Below are 16,717 nucleotides of genomic sequence, written 5' to 3' on the forward strand. Positions count from 1 at the left end.
AAAATGTATTTCATCAGAATTAGCATTAAAAACTGTACAGGATTTGAATTTTTTAGCCATTCTTATAAATGTATTTGGATTTTATTAGACCCCAAAAATGGCATTTTGGTAAATGTCGCGCGCTCATGGACTGACAACCTTTCAGAAAAGGGGGTCTAGATCTGCAACTATTGCAGTTAGAGACCTCAAATTTTGGGAAACTTCGTTTAACACCTGACTCGTACAACACATAAAATTTGAACAAAATTGAAGAACATGATGGTGGGAACTTTTTTTTAAATTTTAGACCACTTGGCATGGAATGACCCTTTTGTGTTCAGCAAGTTAACTGAATCATATTTGCTTGGTTTTGTTTGTATACAGGGAGAAAAGCCGAGATAGAGAAAGAGAGAGAGAACGAGAAAGAGAGAGAGAGCGAGAGCGAGAACGAGAAAGAGAGAGAGAACGAGAGCGTGAAAGAGAAAAAGATAAGAAAAGGGAACGAGAAGAAGATGAAGAAGATGCGTATGAACGCCGAAAACTGGAGAGAAAACTCCGAGAAAAAGAAGCTGCTTATCAAGAGGTACGGGTAGAGTTTAAAAGACAGTATGATTTATACCCCTTTTCTTCATAGTATTTCACAGAAATAATTTTCTATGTAAATCAATAGATGGGATGATCCTATTTGTTAGATCATTGCTCTGCCTTCTAATTTGTTGTGGCTGTAGGTCAGTTGTTCCCAAATTGTGATTTAGGACTCTAAATGGGGTCCCTTTGTCTGGACCTCCACTGTGACTTATGCCCAGTAGTGACAGGCAGCATGGGACATGTGAGTCAGTGTACGTTCACAGGCCCTATTCTTTCTCCTATATAGGGTTCCTGATAGACAAGAAAACCATACAGAGTTCTGAGGTCTTTGAGAACATGCTGAGTCCTGCTGCTGTTGCCATATTTCTTCTGCTGTTCTGACTTCATGCTTTGAATAGTGGGGAGAGATGAGAGGGAACTGATGAGAGTGGAGAGGAGAATAGTCTGCTATTTCTGTTTTCATCACTATACTGAACCAGGGGTTGGAAATGTATGTAGAGAGAGGTGCCTTCCACAGCAACTGAAGATGTAGAAATTTACAATATTCTTGATGTTTTTCTTCTCAGACTTTTGTAGTCTCATGTATTTTGTGTTGAAGTTCTGACACTGTTGAAAAAAAATATACAACCACCACCACCACAGTAATTAAAAAAAATAATAATTGAAAAATTGCACGGATTCAAAAATTCCTGTAGGACTTAACACCCATGAAACGGACACCATTTGCTGCCCCTTTACAACTTGGATGGAGCATGGACTGGGTATGGGGATATACCTTATTAAAGCACTGCTTCCTTAAAAAGAGCACATCCCCACCACCACCACCAGTGGCACAGCTCATTAAAACGAGCGTGCACAGACTGGGCTTACCAGACTTTAAACGGTATAATAGGGCATGTCTATTGAGGCACTTTGGCGACTGTTTTTTGACCGTGAAGACTATACACCCCGAAGAATAGAGGGTCAGTTCTTTGCCCCTTGTCATTTTTATTTTCTACTACAGGCGCCTAGAGCCAGTGTTCCGGAATATCTGCGGAATAGGTTGTTGCTGACATCTTTGCGGTCTCTTTGGAAAGATCTGATGGGCATTTGGGGCTTACCAAAAAAACACGCCGGATATGTTACCCATTTGTGGAAACTTACTTTTTAAGCCTGGGATGGATAATAGGACATTTCAGGTTTGGGGGCACTTAGGCATTAGTCGTCTGGAGCATCTTTTAAATAAGGGATGCTGTTAAATTTGGGAGCTTTAGGTATTGGTTATGATATGAACAACATTTTTGACTTATCAAATAACATACTACTACTACTACTACTTAACATTTCTAGAGTGCTACTAGGGTTACGCAGCGCTGTACAAAATAAACAAAGAAGGACGGTCCCTGCTCAAAGGAGCTTACAATCTAAAGAACGAAATGTTAAGTTGGGCAGTCTAGATTTCATGGGTAGAGGTGTAGAGGTTAGGTGCCGAAGGCGACATTGAAGAGGTGGGCTTTAAGCAGAGATTTGAAGATGGGTAGGGAGGGGGCCTGGCGTATGGGCTTGGGGAGTTTGTTCCACGCGTGGGGTGAGGCGAGGCAGAAAGGGCGGAGCCTGGAGTTGGCGGTGGTGGAGAAGGGTACTGAAAAGAGGGATTTGTCTTGAGAGTGGAGGTTACGCTTAGGAACGTAAGGGGAGATGAGGGTTGAGAGGTAAGGAGGGGCTGCAGATAGAGTACATTTGTAGGTTAGTAGCAGAAGCTTGAATTGAATGCGGTACCTGATCGGAAGCCAATAATAATAAAAATAAGCAAGGGATGCTGTTAAATTTGGGAGCTTTAGGTATTGGTTATGATATGAACAACATTTTTGCCTATCATCAAATAACACACTATGTGAGGTCCTTAGATTCGGAGGCTTTGAGATCCAGACATTGTCATCAGATGAGACAATTTTTGGAAGGAGAGGGGACGGATCGGCTTTCAGTCTCGAAGTTGTATAAGTTATTGGGGAAACTGCCACTTATGAAGGACAGAGAGTTAATAGGAATGCGTTGGGCTCGAGACTTGGCTAGGCCGGGACTGTCATTGGATTTTGATATATTGACTTCTCGGATTCCGGAGATGATCGGTAATGCGGGCCTCCATGAATGTCAATACCAAATTCTTCACAGAGCATACCTCACAAAAACCCAGCTTTTTCAGATGGGAGGGGTGGAAGACCCTTTATATGAAAAATGCGGGAGATTGCCAGGATCTCTATTCCACTGTTTGTGTGAGTGTTTCCAGGTACAGCATTTTTGGACTGCTGTCTTGCAGTATTTGTCCTTTTTGCTGGGCTCTAAAATTTTCTGCTCTCCGATGGGTGTACTGCTAGATAAACATGAGATCTTTGTCTTACAGAGCACATCCGGGAGGCACCTGGTCCACAAGGCCTGTCTTGTTGGTAAAAGGTTGCTACTCTGTCAATGGGTGGGCAGTACTCTCCCGGATGTCTGGCACTGGAGAAATAAATTTCATGAGCTGATGCTTTGTGAGCGTCGGGGAGTAAGAGGCTCCTCTAGGAGGAGGAAGACACCACAACAACGCACGCGCTTGGAGCCAAGTACACCCTCGCAACTCGCTCTCCACGGCACCAGAGACAGAGGGAGGGCGGGGCCTGACTCCAGGGGGGGGAGGTATCTGTCACACACACACACTGTCTCTCACACACTCAGCGTCTCTCACACTCTCTATGTGTGTCACACAGTCACTCACATACCCTCTTGGTCTCATACACTCAGTCTCACAGAGAGTCTGTGTCTCACACACACTTTCTCTCTCTCACACACTTTCTCTCTCACACACACTGTATCTGTGTGAACACACTCTCACACTCACTGTGTCTCACATACACACTTGCACACACTCTCACAGACACACTCGCACCCAGACTCACTCTCTCTGTCACACACACACACTCGCACATTCACTCTCTCTCTGTCACTCTCACATACACTCTCTCAAACATACATACTCCGAGGAAAACCTTGCTAGCGCCCGTTTAATTTGTCAGAAACGGGCCTTTTTTACTAGTGTATACTAAATTGAAGAGAAATGTGATTAATCACAGCAACATAGGATATTTCATTATGTACAAAATTAGGATTAATAGACAATAAAATATATTTATTTTAAGTCTGAACAAAAAAAATATAAGCATACATGATAAAGATAGATAGAGTATCCAGAAACAAAAATGAGGTTTTAATGAATTCTGTTAGAGCAAAGAATTGTAATACAACAGTCTAACCCTATTCTTTTATGTGAAAAAAAAGTTACAGGATTTCAAACATGTAACTTTTTTATGCTGCTTATGGACCCATGATGGGAAAAATTGGCCGTTGTCCACATTTTGGATCTGAGACTAGTCACCTTTTCCCAGAGACAGCCACTTATTTTATAATGTTGTAAGTTTTAATTTTGGAAGCTGGGGGTGATACATCTTTACCTACTTTGATTCCAACTCCACCCAAATCACCTCTGACTCTGACTTCCAAGCCCTAGCCCCTATTACCAAAAAGTATTTTACTTAGATCTTGGTAAATGAGAAGATTTCTTTCTCTGGGGATTTTTCTGCAGATCACCACACCGAGGGTTGACTGCAGTTGGGCAGTAATCGGGCCAATTGTGCTGGGGTCGGTCCGGAGTTGGCTGCCATTTGAACATCGCGCAGACAATTGGCTCCTGTCACTTCCTTTTACCCTGCCTGGATAGCGTGTTGGGACTTGAACTACAATTGGGGAAAGTCTAAACATCTCGCTGCAGCTACAGTCGTGTTGAATCGGGCCACCTTTTGAACTTCGCGCCGCCATTTGACTCCCATCATAGAAATCGACAATTAACGGGCATCTGGGCTGTCAGCCCCAGATGCCTTGCGGTGTGTTGCCGCTGCCGGGCTGTCTGCCGGCTCAGTTTTGCGCGTGTTGGTCCCGTTTGCCTTTGCGGTGTCGCGGTTGCTTTTGCCTGTTTCGTTGGGTCCTCTTTTGTCTCGCCGTTTTGCCGGCGGTTTCAGCGTGTGGGCATCGGGTGGCCGGGGCCGAGGGGCTGGGCGTTTGGTGTTCCGGTTCCTGCTGCGGGTCCTTTCCGACTGCTTCCTGCTTGGTTTTATTGGTTTTATTTCAACTCTGCTCTGCATAGCCTTTCCTTGGTTGCCACCTGCTGGATTCTTCTGGTCAGTGCGCGCAACTCAGTCTCAGTTTTCCTCTGTCCAGATGCCTTCTCCTGTCTGCTCCACACACTACTTCCTGGATTTGGTCCTTGTTCTGCTCCCGTGCTGCTGTCCTGGCCTGACTCCACCTTTCAACAGTCTCCTGCGATCCTCAATTCTACAAGGATATCCCATCGCGTTCTTCTCGTTTTCTACTTTTCCACCCTTATTCACTTTTCTCTCACCACAACGGAGCCTACATACAGCACCATACCTTTGGTCTCACATGCCTGGAGACTACCGGCTCGCCGACTTTCCCACAATGCCGCCCACTTGGATTATATGCCTGTTCAACACCCATTGGAAACATGCACCAATATGCCTAGGCATCTTTTACCTGTCCCGTGTGCAAAGCAGCAGGTTGCTCAGTTTCACTCTTTGCGAATTGGCTTTATCAACGCTAGATCAGTTGTGAATAAACCTGAGTTTTTATCGGACTGGATTATTACCGAGAAACTTGACCTTCTGTTCATCACTGAAACCTGGTTACGTGTGCCTAAGGATCCCATCGTGCTTGATCTCTGTCCAGAGGGCTACAAAATTGTTCACTGGGACAGAAAAGCCAAAAGGGGCGGTGGCCTAGCCCTCATATACCGTTCACACCTCATTGTCGAATCCTGGACTGACCTCTTCTCCCATCACTTGAAATTGCTGCAGTAAAAATTCATCATAACTCACTCCACAAACACCTGGTCTGTGTTTATTCTACAGACCTCCAATTAATTGCCATAATAATCAACAGATCTCCTGGACATTTTCTCTACTATCTGCACTGCCAGCCCAAATATCATCATATTAGGAGACCTTAATCTCACCTTGATAATCTAAACTCCCTGGATACACTCCAGTTTCTGGATTTCCTCCATCTCTGGGACCTAAGTGTCCGGATGCTCGCCCTTCCCATTCCAAAGGCCACTCCCTGGATCTCTTCACCTTTAAATTCATTGATGTTTCCAATTTCCTCCTAAATGACATTCGTTGGATGGAAGCGCCCTGGTCAGACCACTACAAGCTCCAATTTAACTTGAGCTGGTTAAGCTCGGGCCTGCACAACCACAGCCCTATACGCACTTATACCTCGAGAGATGTAATTGACATGCCTTTGTTCTGGAAATCAGTTTATAGCAATGATTGGGCAGAGCAAGCCGATTCTGCACACTATCTCAAAGCCTGGGACGACAAATGCAGGAGTGTTCTAGATTCTATAGCACCCACGCAAATCAAAACCTATTTCCGAAGTTTCAACGCCTTGGTTTTCTACTGAGCTAAAAACTTTGAAAACTGCAACACGAAGGCTTGAACATGCATGGCGTAAAAAGAAGTCAGGTCAAGCGCTGGAAGCCTGGAAAGTCAGCCACCGCAAATATAAGTATGCCATCAAGAAAGCTAAATGCTCTTACTTTTCCATGAAATTAAAATCTGCAGGAAAATACTTTAAAAAGTTAAACCAGCTCTTGAACTCCTTTCTTGACATCAATAAGCTGGAGACCATTCAGGATGATCTACCATCTGCGGACCAGCTTGCTACTTATTTCAAGGACAAAATACAAGTTCTTAGATCCACACTAACTAGTTCCCCTGCAGATGTGGATGACTTCTTACGCTCTTTGGATTCAAGCTCTGCTTCCTCTCCAGCCGATCGCACATGGGCTGCCTTTGACAGCGTTCCTGTAGATCACGTTTCTAAAGCACTCTGAAGTTCTCCAATAAGTTTTGTGGCCTGGATGCTTGTCCTAGTCACCTTTTGGAAAGTGGCCCCACAATGGATTCAAGCTCTGCTTCCTCTCCAGCCGATCGCACATGGGGCTGCCTTGACAGCGTTCCTGTAGATCACGTTTCTAAAGCATTCCTGAAGTTCTCCAATAAGTTTGTGGCCTGGATGCTTGTCCTAGTCACCTTTTGAAAGTGGCCCACAACGCTTCATTGGTAGACTTGACTTGCTATCTTAATCACATGTTTAATCATGGCATCTTCCCCCCAGAGCATGACAGAATTCCTTCTCACCTCATTCCTAAGAATCCAAAGATCAAAGCCGACGTCATCCCTAACTATTGGACCAGTGGCGTCCATTCCATTGATTGTCAAAGTGATGGAAAGCTTGGTGAACACCCAGTTAAATGTATTCCTATAGTCCTTTGATATCCTGCACTACTCTGTCAGGTTTCCACGCTCAGTATAGTACTGAAACGGTTCTGGTTACGGCCCTGTCTGATTTAAACGGGAAAATTTCTACTGGAAGAAAAGTATTACTGATGCAGTTCGATATGTCCAGTGCATTCGACATGATGGACCACAACATCTTACTACATCTATTGGACACCTTATGCATCGGATGGGAACGTGTTGCATTGGTTTCAGGGCTTTCTGTCAACAAGAACATACCAGGTCAAAGGCACTCCAGATCATTCTGTGCCCTGGAAAGCTACTTGTGGGGTCCCCCCAAGGTTCGCCTCGTTCACTAACGCTATTCAACATCATGCTGTTTCCCCTTGCAACAGCACTAGCAAAACTAGGCTTGAATCCATTTATCTACGCAGATGATATAACCATCTCTATTCCCTTCCATTCCTCCTTGGATGAAATCAAAGATCTGATTGAAGCGAGTTTTTCCATCATGGATCATTGGGCTGAGGTATTTCGGTTCAAGTTAAACAAGATAAACTCAGTGTCTGGTGCTCTCGTCCATCCATACCAGATTTTCATCACGCTTGCTTGTCCTTAAAGACCAGACTCTCCCTATTTCAAAGAGCTTAAAACTTCTAGGTGTTAAGCTGGACCCTCACCTTCAACTGGATTTGCAAGTGCGAGTGGTCACCAAGCGGATGTTCTACGCAATGTGGAGACTGTGGCGCATTAGGTTTTGTCTCACCAGAGAGCTCTTCCGCACACTTGTTCACTGGTTGGTTCTCTCTCACCTTGACTACTGCAGCGGGATTTACGCAGGCTGCCAGGAGCAACTACTGCGAAAGTTCCAGACTGCCCAGAACACTGCTGCAAGACTCATCCTGGGCAAATCGCGCATGGTTCCCGCGCAACCTCTATGTCTCAATCTGCACTGGCTCCCAGTTAGAGAGCGAATTGCTTTCAAGCTGTGCACCTTAACGCATAAAATTATCTACGGTCTAGCTCCGGAATACATGATTCCTCTAATAGACCTCCCACCTAGAAATGCCATCAACATAGCCCGCACCTATCTCCAACTTCATTATCCGTCTTGCTGGGGTGTCAAATACAAGCTTCTTTTTGCCTCTACTTTTCACTACTCCAGCCCGAAGACTTGGAATGCTTTACCTCTGAACCTAAAATCTCAATCTGATCATCACCTTTTCAAGAAGATGTTGAAAACGTTCCTTTTTGAAAAAACTTACTCCATTAGTAATTCTGCTTATTAGTCACCCTAATTGTTGTTAGTGTTCTCTCCTTATTCTGCTGTAAAATTCATGTGTTGTACTTCTCTACTTTTGTAATTCATGTAAGCCACATTGTGCCTGCAATTGTGGGAAACTGTGGGGTATAAATGAACCATAAATAAATAAAATAAATAAATCTTCATCTTTGTCTCCTTTTCTGTCCATGATACTTTCCCTTTTTTTTTCTCTCTGTTCTTATATTCCTTCTTTGTCTGTCTCCCTTTCTGGCATCTTCTTTCTTTTTCCTCCTTTTAACTCTCAGTTCCACTTCACTGTTTCTTAGTTTTGTTCCGTGCCCCTCGGTCCTCAATTCTCATATCTTTTCTGTCAGTAGTTACTTCCTGGTATATCAGAGGGCAGGCAGGAAAGCACAAGTCTCTTGCTGTTTACAAGTTGTTGTTGTTGTTTTTTTGGTCAAGTAAATACTTTTGTGTGACTGAGTCCAGGGGAAAAAGAACTGTGGATTTATGAGTTATTCGTGTGAAGGGCAGACAGAAGAATTTATCATCTATGTTTCTGTGAACAGTAGTATCAGCAACCGATTCAATGTATTGCAAAAAATCCCTTCTTCCTCAGCAATCCTCCAGACTGCTTGGGTTATGCACTCCTACCAGCAGAGGGAGAGAACACTAAAACTTCTTATACAAGTAGCCTGTGCAGACCTTCTACTAACCAGTATTTTCTCAGTCTCAGCAAAGAGTAGATGTGTGCAGCCTGTGCAGTGTACTCAGTCTGGTAAGCCTGTTTGATGTTTCTAGGTTGGGTTGTAAATGTTAGAGAACCCACACTTGGATCTCTCTTACAGGGTGTAAGTCCTAAGGGGCTTCTTATTCCCTGTGGGGCGTCACACCCGGGTGGCCGGGGTCCCTCCCCTTGTGCTCTTCCTCTGGAGGACTGCTTATCTCGGCTACAGACCTCATTCCGTACCCTTGAGGCGTTTAGGCATCAGCAACGAGGTTTAAAAAAAAACGTTTTTAAAAGGCAGCTATTTTGGCCGTTCTTGTGGCAGCCCAGAGATAAAACGTCTTCAAGGGCGTTCTTGCCTTAGGCGGTTTTGCCTAATAGTCTGTCAGAGCACAAAGCAATTGTTTGTTTTTATTGTGTTCATGGCCATTATGTCTAAGCGCGGCGTTGAAGTGAAAGGTGGCCAATGTAAATTTTGTGGGGAGCCTACGTTGTCAACGCTCTTGCCCCCGTGCTTTCCCTGAGTCGGCGGAGGTGTTGGGCGGCGATTTGACCGCACATTCCGAGCTGGCAATGGGGGGACCGGTTTTGGCGGGAAACGCGGCCGTTTTGGCTGCGCGTCCCGGGTCGGCCTCGACAGAGCCGGTTTTGGCGGGAAGCGCGGCCCTTTTGGCCGCGAATTCCATACCGGCGCCGGGGGACCCTGTGTGGCAGGAAGCGCGCCTAGTTTAGCCGCGGATCACACGATGGACCTGCTGCTGCGGGAGCTGGGGGTCCGTCGCTGAGACTGCGGGACGTGTTGGGGGCTTCAGCAGCGTCGGGGGGGGGGGGGGTCTGGTTTCCCTCCTGAGTTTATTTGGTCCTCTATATAATGCCTGGAGAGCTGGTCCCTCTCAGGCTGTTTGTTCCCCGGAGGCTGCTAGCTCAGTGGGAGTTAAGCGCCCGCGGGTGGATATTTCGGAGCCTGTGGAGATACTTTCTCTGCCTGGGTCGGAGGTTTGGAGTGACCCAGAGATGAGTCTGAGGATCAGGATGGGCTAAGGCCTGGGAAGATTCTTCAGTGGTTTGCATTTTTCATAAGGAGGAGTTGTTAGAGCTCATTGATAAGGTGACCTCTACTTTGAAGTTTGCTCCGGCGGCTACTCCCTCTGCAGAGGGACCCCAGGTAGATCCCTTGGTTAAGGGGATTCGGAGAGCCCTCCCGTTCCTTTCCCATGAATTCAGACATTAGAGACATGGTTTTTCAGGGATGGTCTGTGCCGGAGGCTGCTTGTACAGTGTCTAGGGCTATGTGCGCAGCTGTATCCCTTACCTCCGGAAGATTTGGCCCTGCTGAAAACCATCTACTGTGGATGCGGTGGTTACGGCGGTTACTAAGGCTACGGCCATTCCGGTGGATGGCGGTACAGCCTTACGGGATCCTCAGGATAGGAAGCTAGAGTCTTTTCTGAAGCGCAGCTTTGATTTGTTGGCTTTGGCCTTGCAAGCCTCTGTGTGTGGGGGCTTGGTAGCCAGAGCTTGTTTCCGTTGGACGGAGAAGCTCTTGGATGAGCCTGCGTTAGATAGGACTGGTTTGGTTCAGGAGCTGGCCAAATTGGAGATGGGGTCTTCGTTTTCGGCGGACACCCTTTATGATTTGCTAAGGGCTTCGGCTAAGAATATGGCTCTGGTGGTGACGGCTCGCAGGGCTCTTTGGCTTAGGGGCTGGGTGGCAGATGCGGCCTCTAAAGCAAAGTTGTGTTCTCTACCTTTCAAAGGTTCTATGTTGTTTGGAGAGGACTTGGATAAACTGATGAGTGGTCTTGGGGTTACCAGGTTGCCGGAGTTACGGCCTAAGTTGGTTAGTCGAGGGGGTTCGGCTAGAGGTCGGTTTAAGGACACGAGGCGGTACAGGGCCGGCAGATTTGTATCTCCTTCTAAAAGCCGGTTTTTCCAGCGGACACAGTCCTTTCGAGGAGGTCGGACTCCTCCGGAGGTGCCGGAAATGGTAATAAGATTCCTCCTTTGAAGGTGTGCGGGTCCAGCCTTTGGTGAAGGTCGGGCGCGACTTCGTCTGTTTTATTAGGGGTGGACCCAAATTACTTCAGATCAGTGGGTGCTGGAGGTCGTTCGCGACGGTTATGCGCTCGAGTTCAAGCACCCACTTCCCTCTCCTTGTCACTCTCGAGTCAAGTTAAAGGCTATTCAAGAGACTCTGTGTCGCTTAATCCAGTTGGGAGCTGTGGTACCCGTCCTCGGCACGAGCAGGGAACGGGTTGTTATTCCATTTTACTTTGTGGTGCTGAAGAAGGAGGACCAGTTTCGACCCATTTTAGATCTCAAGAAGGTCAATGGGGCGCACAAGGTGCCATCCTTCCGCATGGAGACTCTGCGCTCGGTCATAGTGGCTGTTCGTCAGGGAGAATTTCTCATGTCACTGGATCTCATGGAAGCGTATCTGCACATGCCGATTCAAGAGGCCCATCAGCGTTTCCTTCGTTTTGCTGTTTTAGGGAGGCACTTTCAGTTCTGTGCTCTGCCTTTTGGTCTGGCAACGGCTCCACGCACGTTCTCCAAGATAATGGTGGTGGTAGCAGCGGCTTTGTGGAGGCAGGGAATTCTGGTGCATCCGTATCTGGATGACTGGTTGATCCGGACGAAGTCTTGGGCTCACAGGGTTGCGGTGACGGCTCAGGTGGTCGCGTTTCTGGAATCGCTCGGATGGGTAGTGAATGTAGTCAAAAGTCAGTTGATCCCATCGCAGAGTCTGGAGTACTTGGGAGTTTGGTTCGACACGGCAGAGGGTCGTGTTTTTCTGCCGGATTCTCAGATCGCCTCTCTTCAGCAGCAGGTCCGGCTGTTAGTCTGTTCAGAGTCCGACGGTTCGAATATACCTTCGGGTTCTGGGCCTCATGGCAGCGACGATAGAGGTAGTACCATGGGCCAGGGCGCATATGCGTCAGCTTCAATCGGCTCTGTTGTCCCGGTTGTCTCCCCAGGTACACAGTTTGGAGTTGCAGTTGCCATTGAGGGGGGCTCCTCGGCGCAGTCTCCAGTGGTGGCTGTGCTCGGCCCATCTGAAAAAGGGCATGCCGTTGGAACCTCCTCAGTGGGTGATTCTGGTAACGGATGCCAGTCTGCTGGGCTGGGGAGCTCAGTGTCTCGGTCGGTCTGTGCAGGGGCGGTGGTAGACAGAGGAAGCTCCAGTGGTCTATCAACCGGTTGGAGACAAGGGCGATTCGGCTAGCTCTGTTGGCGTTTCGCTCAAGTGTGGTCGTAAAGGCGGTAAGAGTCATGTCCGACAACGCAAAAGCGGTAGCGTATGTCAACTGGCAGGCCGGTACAAAGAGTCCGCGGTTGGCAATCGAGATGGCTCTGCTCATGAGTTGGGCGGAAAGGCATCTAGTGCAGATTTCGGCGGCGCACATGGCCAGGGTGGACAACGTGAACGGGGATTTTCTAAGCAGACACATGTTGGACCCCGAAGAATGGTCTCTTCACCGGTTGGTGTTCGACCAGATAGTTCTAAAGTGGGGAATGCCAGTAGTGGATCTCATGGCGTCGGCACAGAATGCTCAGGTTCCTCGGTATTTCAGTCAACATCGGGATCCGCGAGCGGAAGGGATCGATGAGTTGGTTCTTCCGTGGCCTCAGCGGGAGTTGCTGTACACGTTTCCCCTGTGGCCCTTGATAGGTCGAGTCCTACAGAGGGTAGAATGTCATGCGGGTCCGGTGTTGGTGGCTCCGAATTGGCCGCGTCAGCCGTGGTTCGGGGATTCTGATGCGCCTGTTAGAAGGCGAGCCTCTACTGCTGGGGCTCGGTGCTGTTTGTGTCAGGGTCCAATTGTCCATGCCGATCCGGCTCGGTTCCCTCTTACGGTGTGGCCTCTTGAGGGAACGGTTCAGAAGGAAAGGGTTTTCTCCTCAGGTGATTCAGACGATGCTGCAGTCTCGCAAACGTTTGACGTCTTTGGCCTATGTGCATGTGTGGCGCATATTGAAGATTGTTGTGGGAACCGGGCGTGTGTCCCTTCGACAGCTGTGTCGTGCATTTGGATTTCTTGCAGGATGTTTTGAGAAGGGCCTTTCACTGTCATCTTTGAAGGTGCAGCTGGCTGCTTTTGGCGTGTTTTTGGGTAGGTGCAGGGCGGGTCGGTTGCGTCTTACCCGAATGTGGTCTGTTTTTTGAGGAGTGTGAAGTTGCTTCGTCCTCAGCGGCCGGGTAGTTCCTCAGTGGATCTTAATATCGTTTTTGACTCTTTGGCGGGTTCTCCTTTGAGCCCTTGGAGTCTTGTTTGATAAAAGACCTTACTATGAAGGTGGTCTTTTGGTAGCTATATCGTCGGCTCGCAGGATTTCGGAACTTCAGGCTCTTTCATGTAGCCTCCGTTTCTGTGGTTTTCTAAGGAAAAGGTTTTGCTGCGTCCAGTCCCTTCATTTTTGCCTAAGTGGTATCCTCCTTTCATGTCAATCACGTGATTTCGTTGCCGTCTTGGGGGACCGGACGGGGGATGCTTCTCAGTGTCGTTTGGCGAAATTGGATGTTGCAGAGTGTTGAAGGTTTACTTGCGCAGGTCGGAGAATTCAAGTCTTCGGACAGGTTATTTGTCCTTCATGGGGGGCCCAAGAAGGCGGCTGCTTTTCTAAGGCATCTATGCCTCGTGGTTGAAGGATGCCATCTCTTTGGCTTACATATTGCATGGCCGTACGTGCCGTGGGGCTCAAGGCCATTCCACTAGGGTGATGGCGGCTTCTTGGCAGAGAGTAGTTTTGTTCCACCGGTGGACATTTGTAGAGCGGCGGTGTGGTCCTCCCTGCATTCTTTTGTCAACATTACAGAGTGGATGTACAGGCAAGGGAGGATGCCAATTTTGGAGCTGCAGTCCTGTCCTCTGCTTCGCAGTCCCACCCTTAGATGTGTTTACTGCTTTGGTACGTCCCAAGCTCTTGAACGGTCTGGAGTATTGCTGAGAAGGTGAAATTAGGCCTTACCTGCTAATTTTCTTTCCTCTAGGTCCTCCAGACCGTTCAAGAGCCCACCCAGTGTATCGGACAGTTCAGTAGATATTTTCTTTAGACTTCAGTTGCTGATATTTCTAGTAGCTCCTGTGATTTGGGTCCTGGAGTTTACTAAGGGCAGTTTGTGGTACTGTTTGTGGCCATCTGCAGTTGAATTCCCCCATCTTAAGGGGAGAGATCTGAGTGTGGATTCAGTGGTTTTGTTTTTAGGTGGAGGTGTTTTATTCCTCTGCTTTCTTACTGTTCTACTAGTTAGTAGAAGTTCTCAAGGACAAGCAGGCTGCTTGTTCTCACTGATGGTGACGTCCACGGCAGCCCCTCCAATCGGAATCTTCACTAGCAACCTTTGCTAGCCCTCGCGCGCCATGCGCACCGCGCATGCGCTGTCTTCCCCCCCGAACCGGCTCATGTTCGTCAGTCTTTTGTCCGCGCGTCGTGACGGTCGTGTTCTGCCGCCGTTTCGTGCCCCTCAAGGTGGCCTCGTACGGTTTTTTTCTCTCGTTCTTTTTGGTGCCTTTCGTCATCATCGCGAATTTTGATTTCGCCGGCGTGATTTTTCCGCCCATGTCATCGAAGTCTTCCAGCGGCTTCAAGAAGTGCACCCAGTGCGCCCGGTAATCTCGCTCACTGATAGGCACGCTTCGTGTCTTCAGTGGCTGGGGCTGGGCACCGCTCGCAGACCCTGCAGTCTTTGTGGTTTTTTGAAAAAGAGACTCAGGTAGCGAGATTGGCCCAGTGGAACGGAACGCGTTGTTCTCGGGCTCTTCGACGACAACAGCACGTCCGAGTGCATCGACGTCGACAGCATCGAAGTCTTCGACCTCTGCATCGGCATAGACTGCATCGAGGCTTCTACCTCCTGCATCATCGGTACCGAGACATCGAAAGGCTGCGTCGACATCGTGGTACCGGGACCTCTGCTATTGCTGGTGTCGTCGGACGTGGTGCTTCGTCTGGCTGCAGGTGAGGGCTGTCCATTCCCCTGCTGGTGGCGGTGAGCCTTCGGGTGGGCCTCCTCCTGCCCTGAGGGCTCCTGCGGTACAGCCCCCCCCCCCCCCCCCCGATAGACCTTCTTCGGCTTCGCCCCGAGGAAGCGACGGTTGGATTCTACGTCCTCGTCGGTACCGGGAAGCTCCGGACATGCTTCGCTTGAAGAATCGAAGAAGCATCGCACACCGGTCTCCTTCCCGTCTCGGTACCGAGAGCTCTGGGTCGCCGAAGGAGTCGGCACCCAGTAGGCATCGCACCTGAGACCGCTCACCCTCTATTTAGGAGGTGTCGATGCGCTCCCCCTTGGACAGCCCGAACCACCTCCACGCCTGGAACAGACTCTGACCTCGACGCCTGCATCGGCTTCTAGTCTTTCTCCACAGCTGCTCTGCACGAGAGTCTCTGGCCGTTCTTCCGGAGATTCTGGGAGAGCTGTTGCGCCCTTCTCCTCCGGTACCGGGTTGCTTGCGCCACCGTACCATCGGTGAGGCGACGGCTGGCCCTTTGCCCGAGGTGAGTCTCCGGTACGGCTACGGCCGCCTCTCAGGCGACTCCCCGACGACGTCGGCGGAGGGAGCTTCGCCGGTGCTGGCGAGGGAGTCCACCTCTAGACGCTCCTACCATGGCCGTGTTTCCCACGGAGTCGAGTCGGCACGGCTTTCAGACACAGTCCGTGAACTTGTTCTGATACCGATGGTGAGGCCTCATGGGAAGAGGAGGACATCAGATATTTCTCTGATGAGGTCCTGATGGCCTTCCTTCTGACCCCACTCCCTCCCCTGAAGGTACTTTCTCCTCCGAGAGTCTGTCTTTCGCGGCCTTTGTCCGGAGATGTCTACGGCCATCCCCTTCCCGGTGGTCGTGGAGGATGAGCCCAGAGCTGAGATGTTTGAGCTCTTGGCTATCCTTCTCCACCTAAGAAGCGTCCACAGTACCCATGCATCATGTCCTAAAAAAGACATTGCTGGCGACTGACCAAGCCATTAACTAATCCCCACATTCCCAAGAAGATCGAATCCCAGTATCGATCCATGGGGACCCAGAGCTGATGCGCACTCATTGCCTCACACTCTGGTGTGGTGGATCTGGCCCTAAAGAAGGCTAAGCGTTCTAGAGAGCATGCTTCGGCGCCCCCGGGCAGAGACTCCAGAACCTTAGACTCCTTTGGGGGAAGGCCTATCATTTCTCTATGCTCGTGGCCAAGATTCAGTCCTACCAGCTCTACACGAGCATCCATATGCGGAACAATGTGCGACAGTTGGCGGCTTGGTGGACAAGCTCCCTTCTGAGCAAGCCAGCCGTTTTAGGGTGGTCAGGCACTGAAGGCGTGCAGAAAATTCCTGGCCAGAGGGTATATGATACCTTTGATGTTGCGTCCAGGCCGCTGCTCAAGGTGTGCCCTCCGACCTGGAGAACAGATCCAGCAGCGATTGCGGACTCCCCTTGCCGAGCGGACAACATTTTGGAGAAAAGGTCGAACAGGTGGTAGAACATCTCCACCAGCGGATAACGCTTTCGACAATTCTCCCCGCTGGCAGCCTTCAGCATCTACTCATCAGTAGACGTTTTTATGGGGGATGGAGGCTGCTCCCTACTCTTCTGTAAGCGTAGGTACATCCTCCTTCTCGCCAGCCTGCGGCCCAGGCTAAGCCCCAGCGCGCTTGCTCTCGTCAGCAGCGTGCGCCTCAGCAGGCCCCACGCTCCCCAGCAAAGCAGGGACAGCTTTTGACTGGCTCCAGCAGAGCATAGCCGACATCGTGTCCGTGCCGGGCGATCTGCCGTCGGGGGGGGTTGAAAGTTTTCACCAAAGGTGGCCTCTTATAACCTCCGACCATTCGGTTC

At 49.2% G+C, this 16,717-nt stretch overlaps 1 protein-coding gene across 1 annotated transcript in view; it reads left to right on the forward strand.

Moving 5' to 3' along the window:
- RBM25 (RNA binding motif protein 25) overlaps positions 1-16,717 on the forward strand; it is a 350,786-nt gene that overhangs the window by 214,032 nt on the left and 120,037 nt on the right. The window contains exon 10 of the mRNA XM_030214739.1: positions 364-562. Coding sequence (XP_030070599.1) covers positions 364-562 — 199 coding nt within the window. The remainder of the gene's footprint in view (positions 1-363; positions 563-16,717) is intronic.

Source organism: Microcaecilia unicolor, chromosome 9 (genome assembly GCF_901765095.1).
Source record: "Microcaecilia unicolor chromosome 9, aMicUni1.1, whole genome shotgun sequence".
NCBI classification, from domain to species: Eukaryota; Metazoa; Chordata; class Amphibia; order Gymnophiona; family Siphonopidae; genus Microcaecilia; species Microcaecilia unicolor.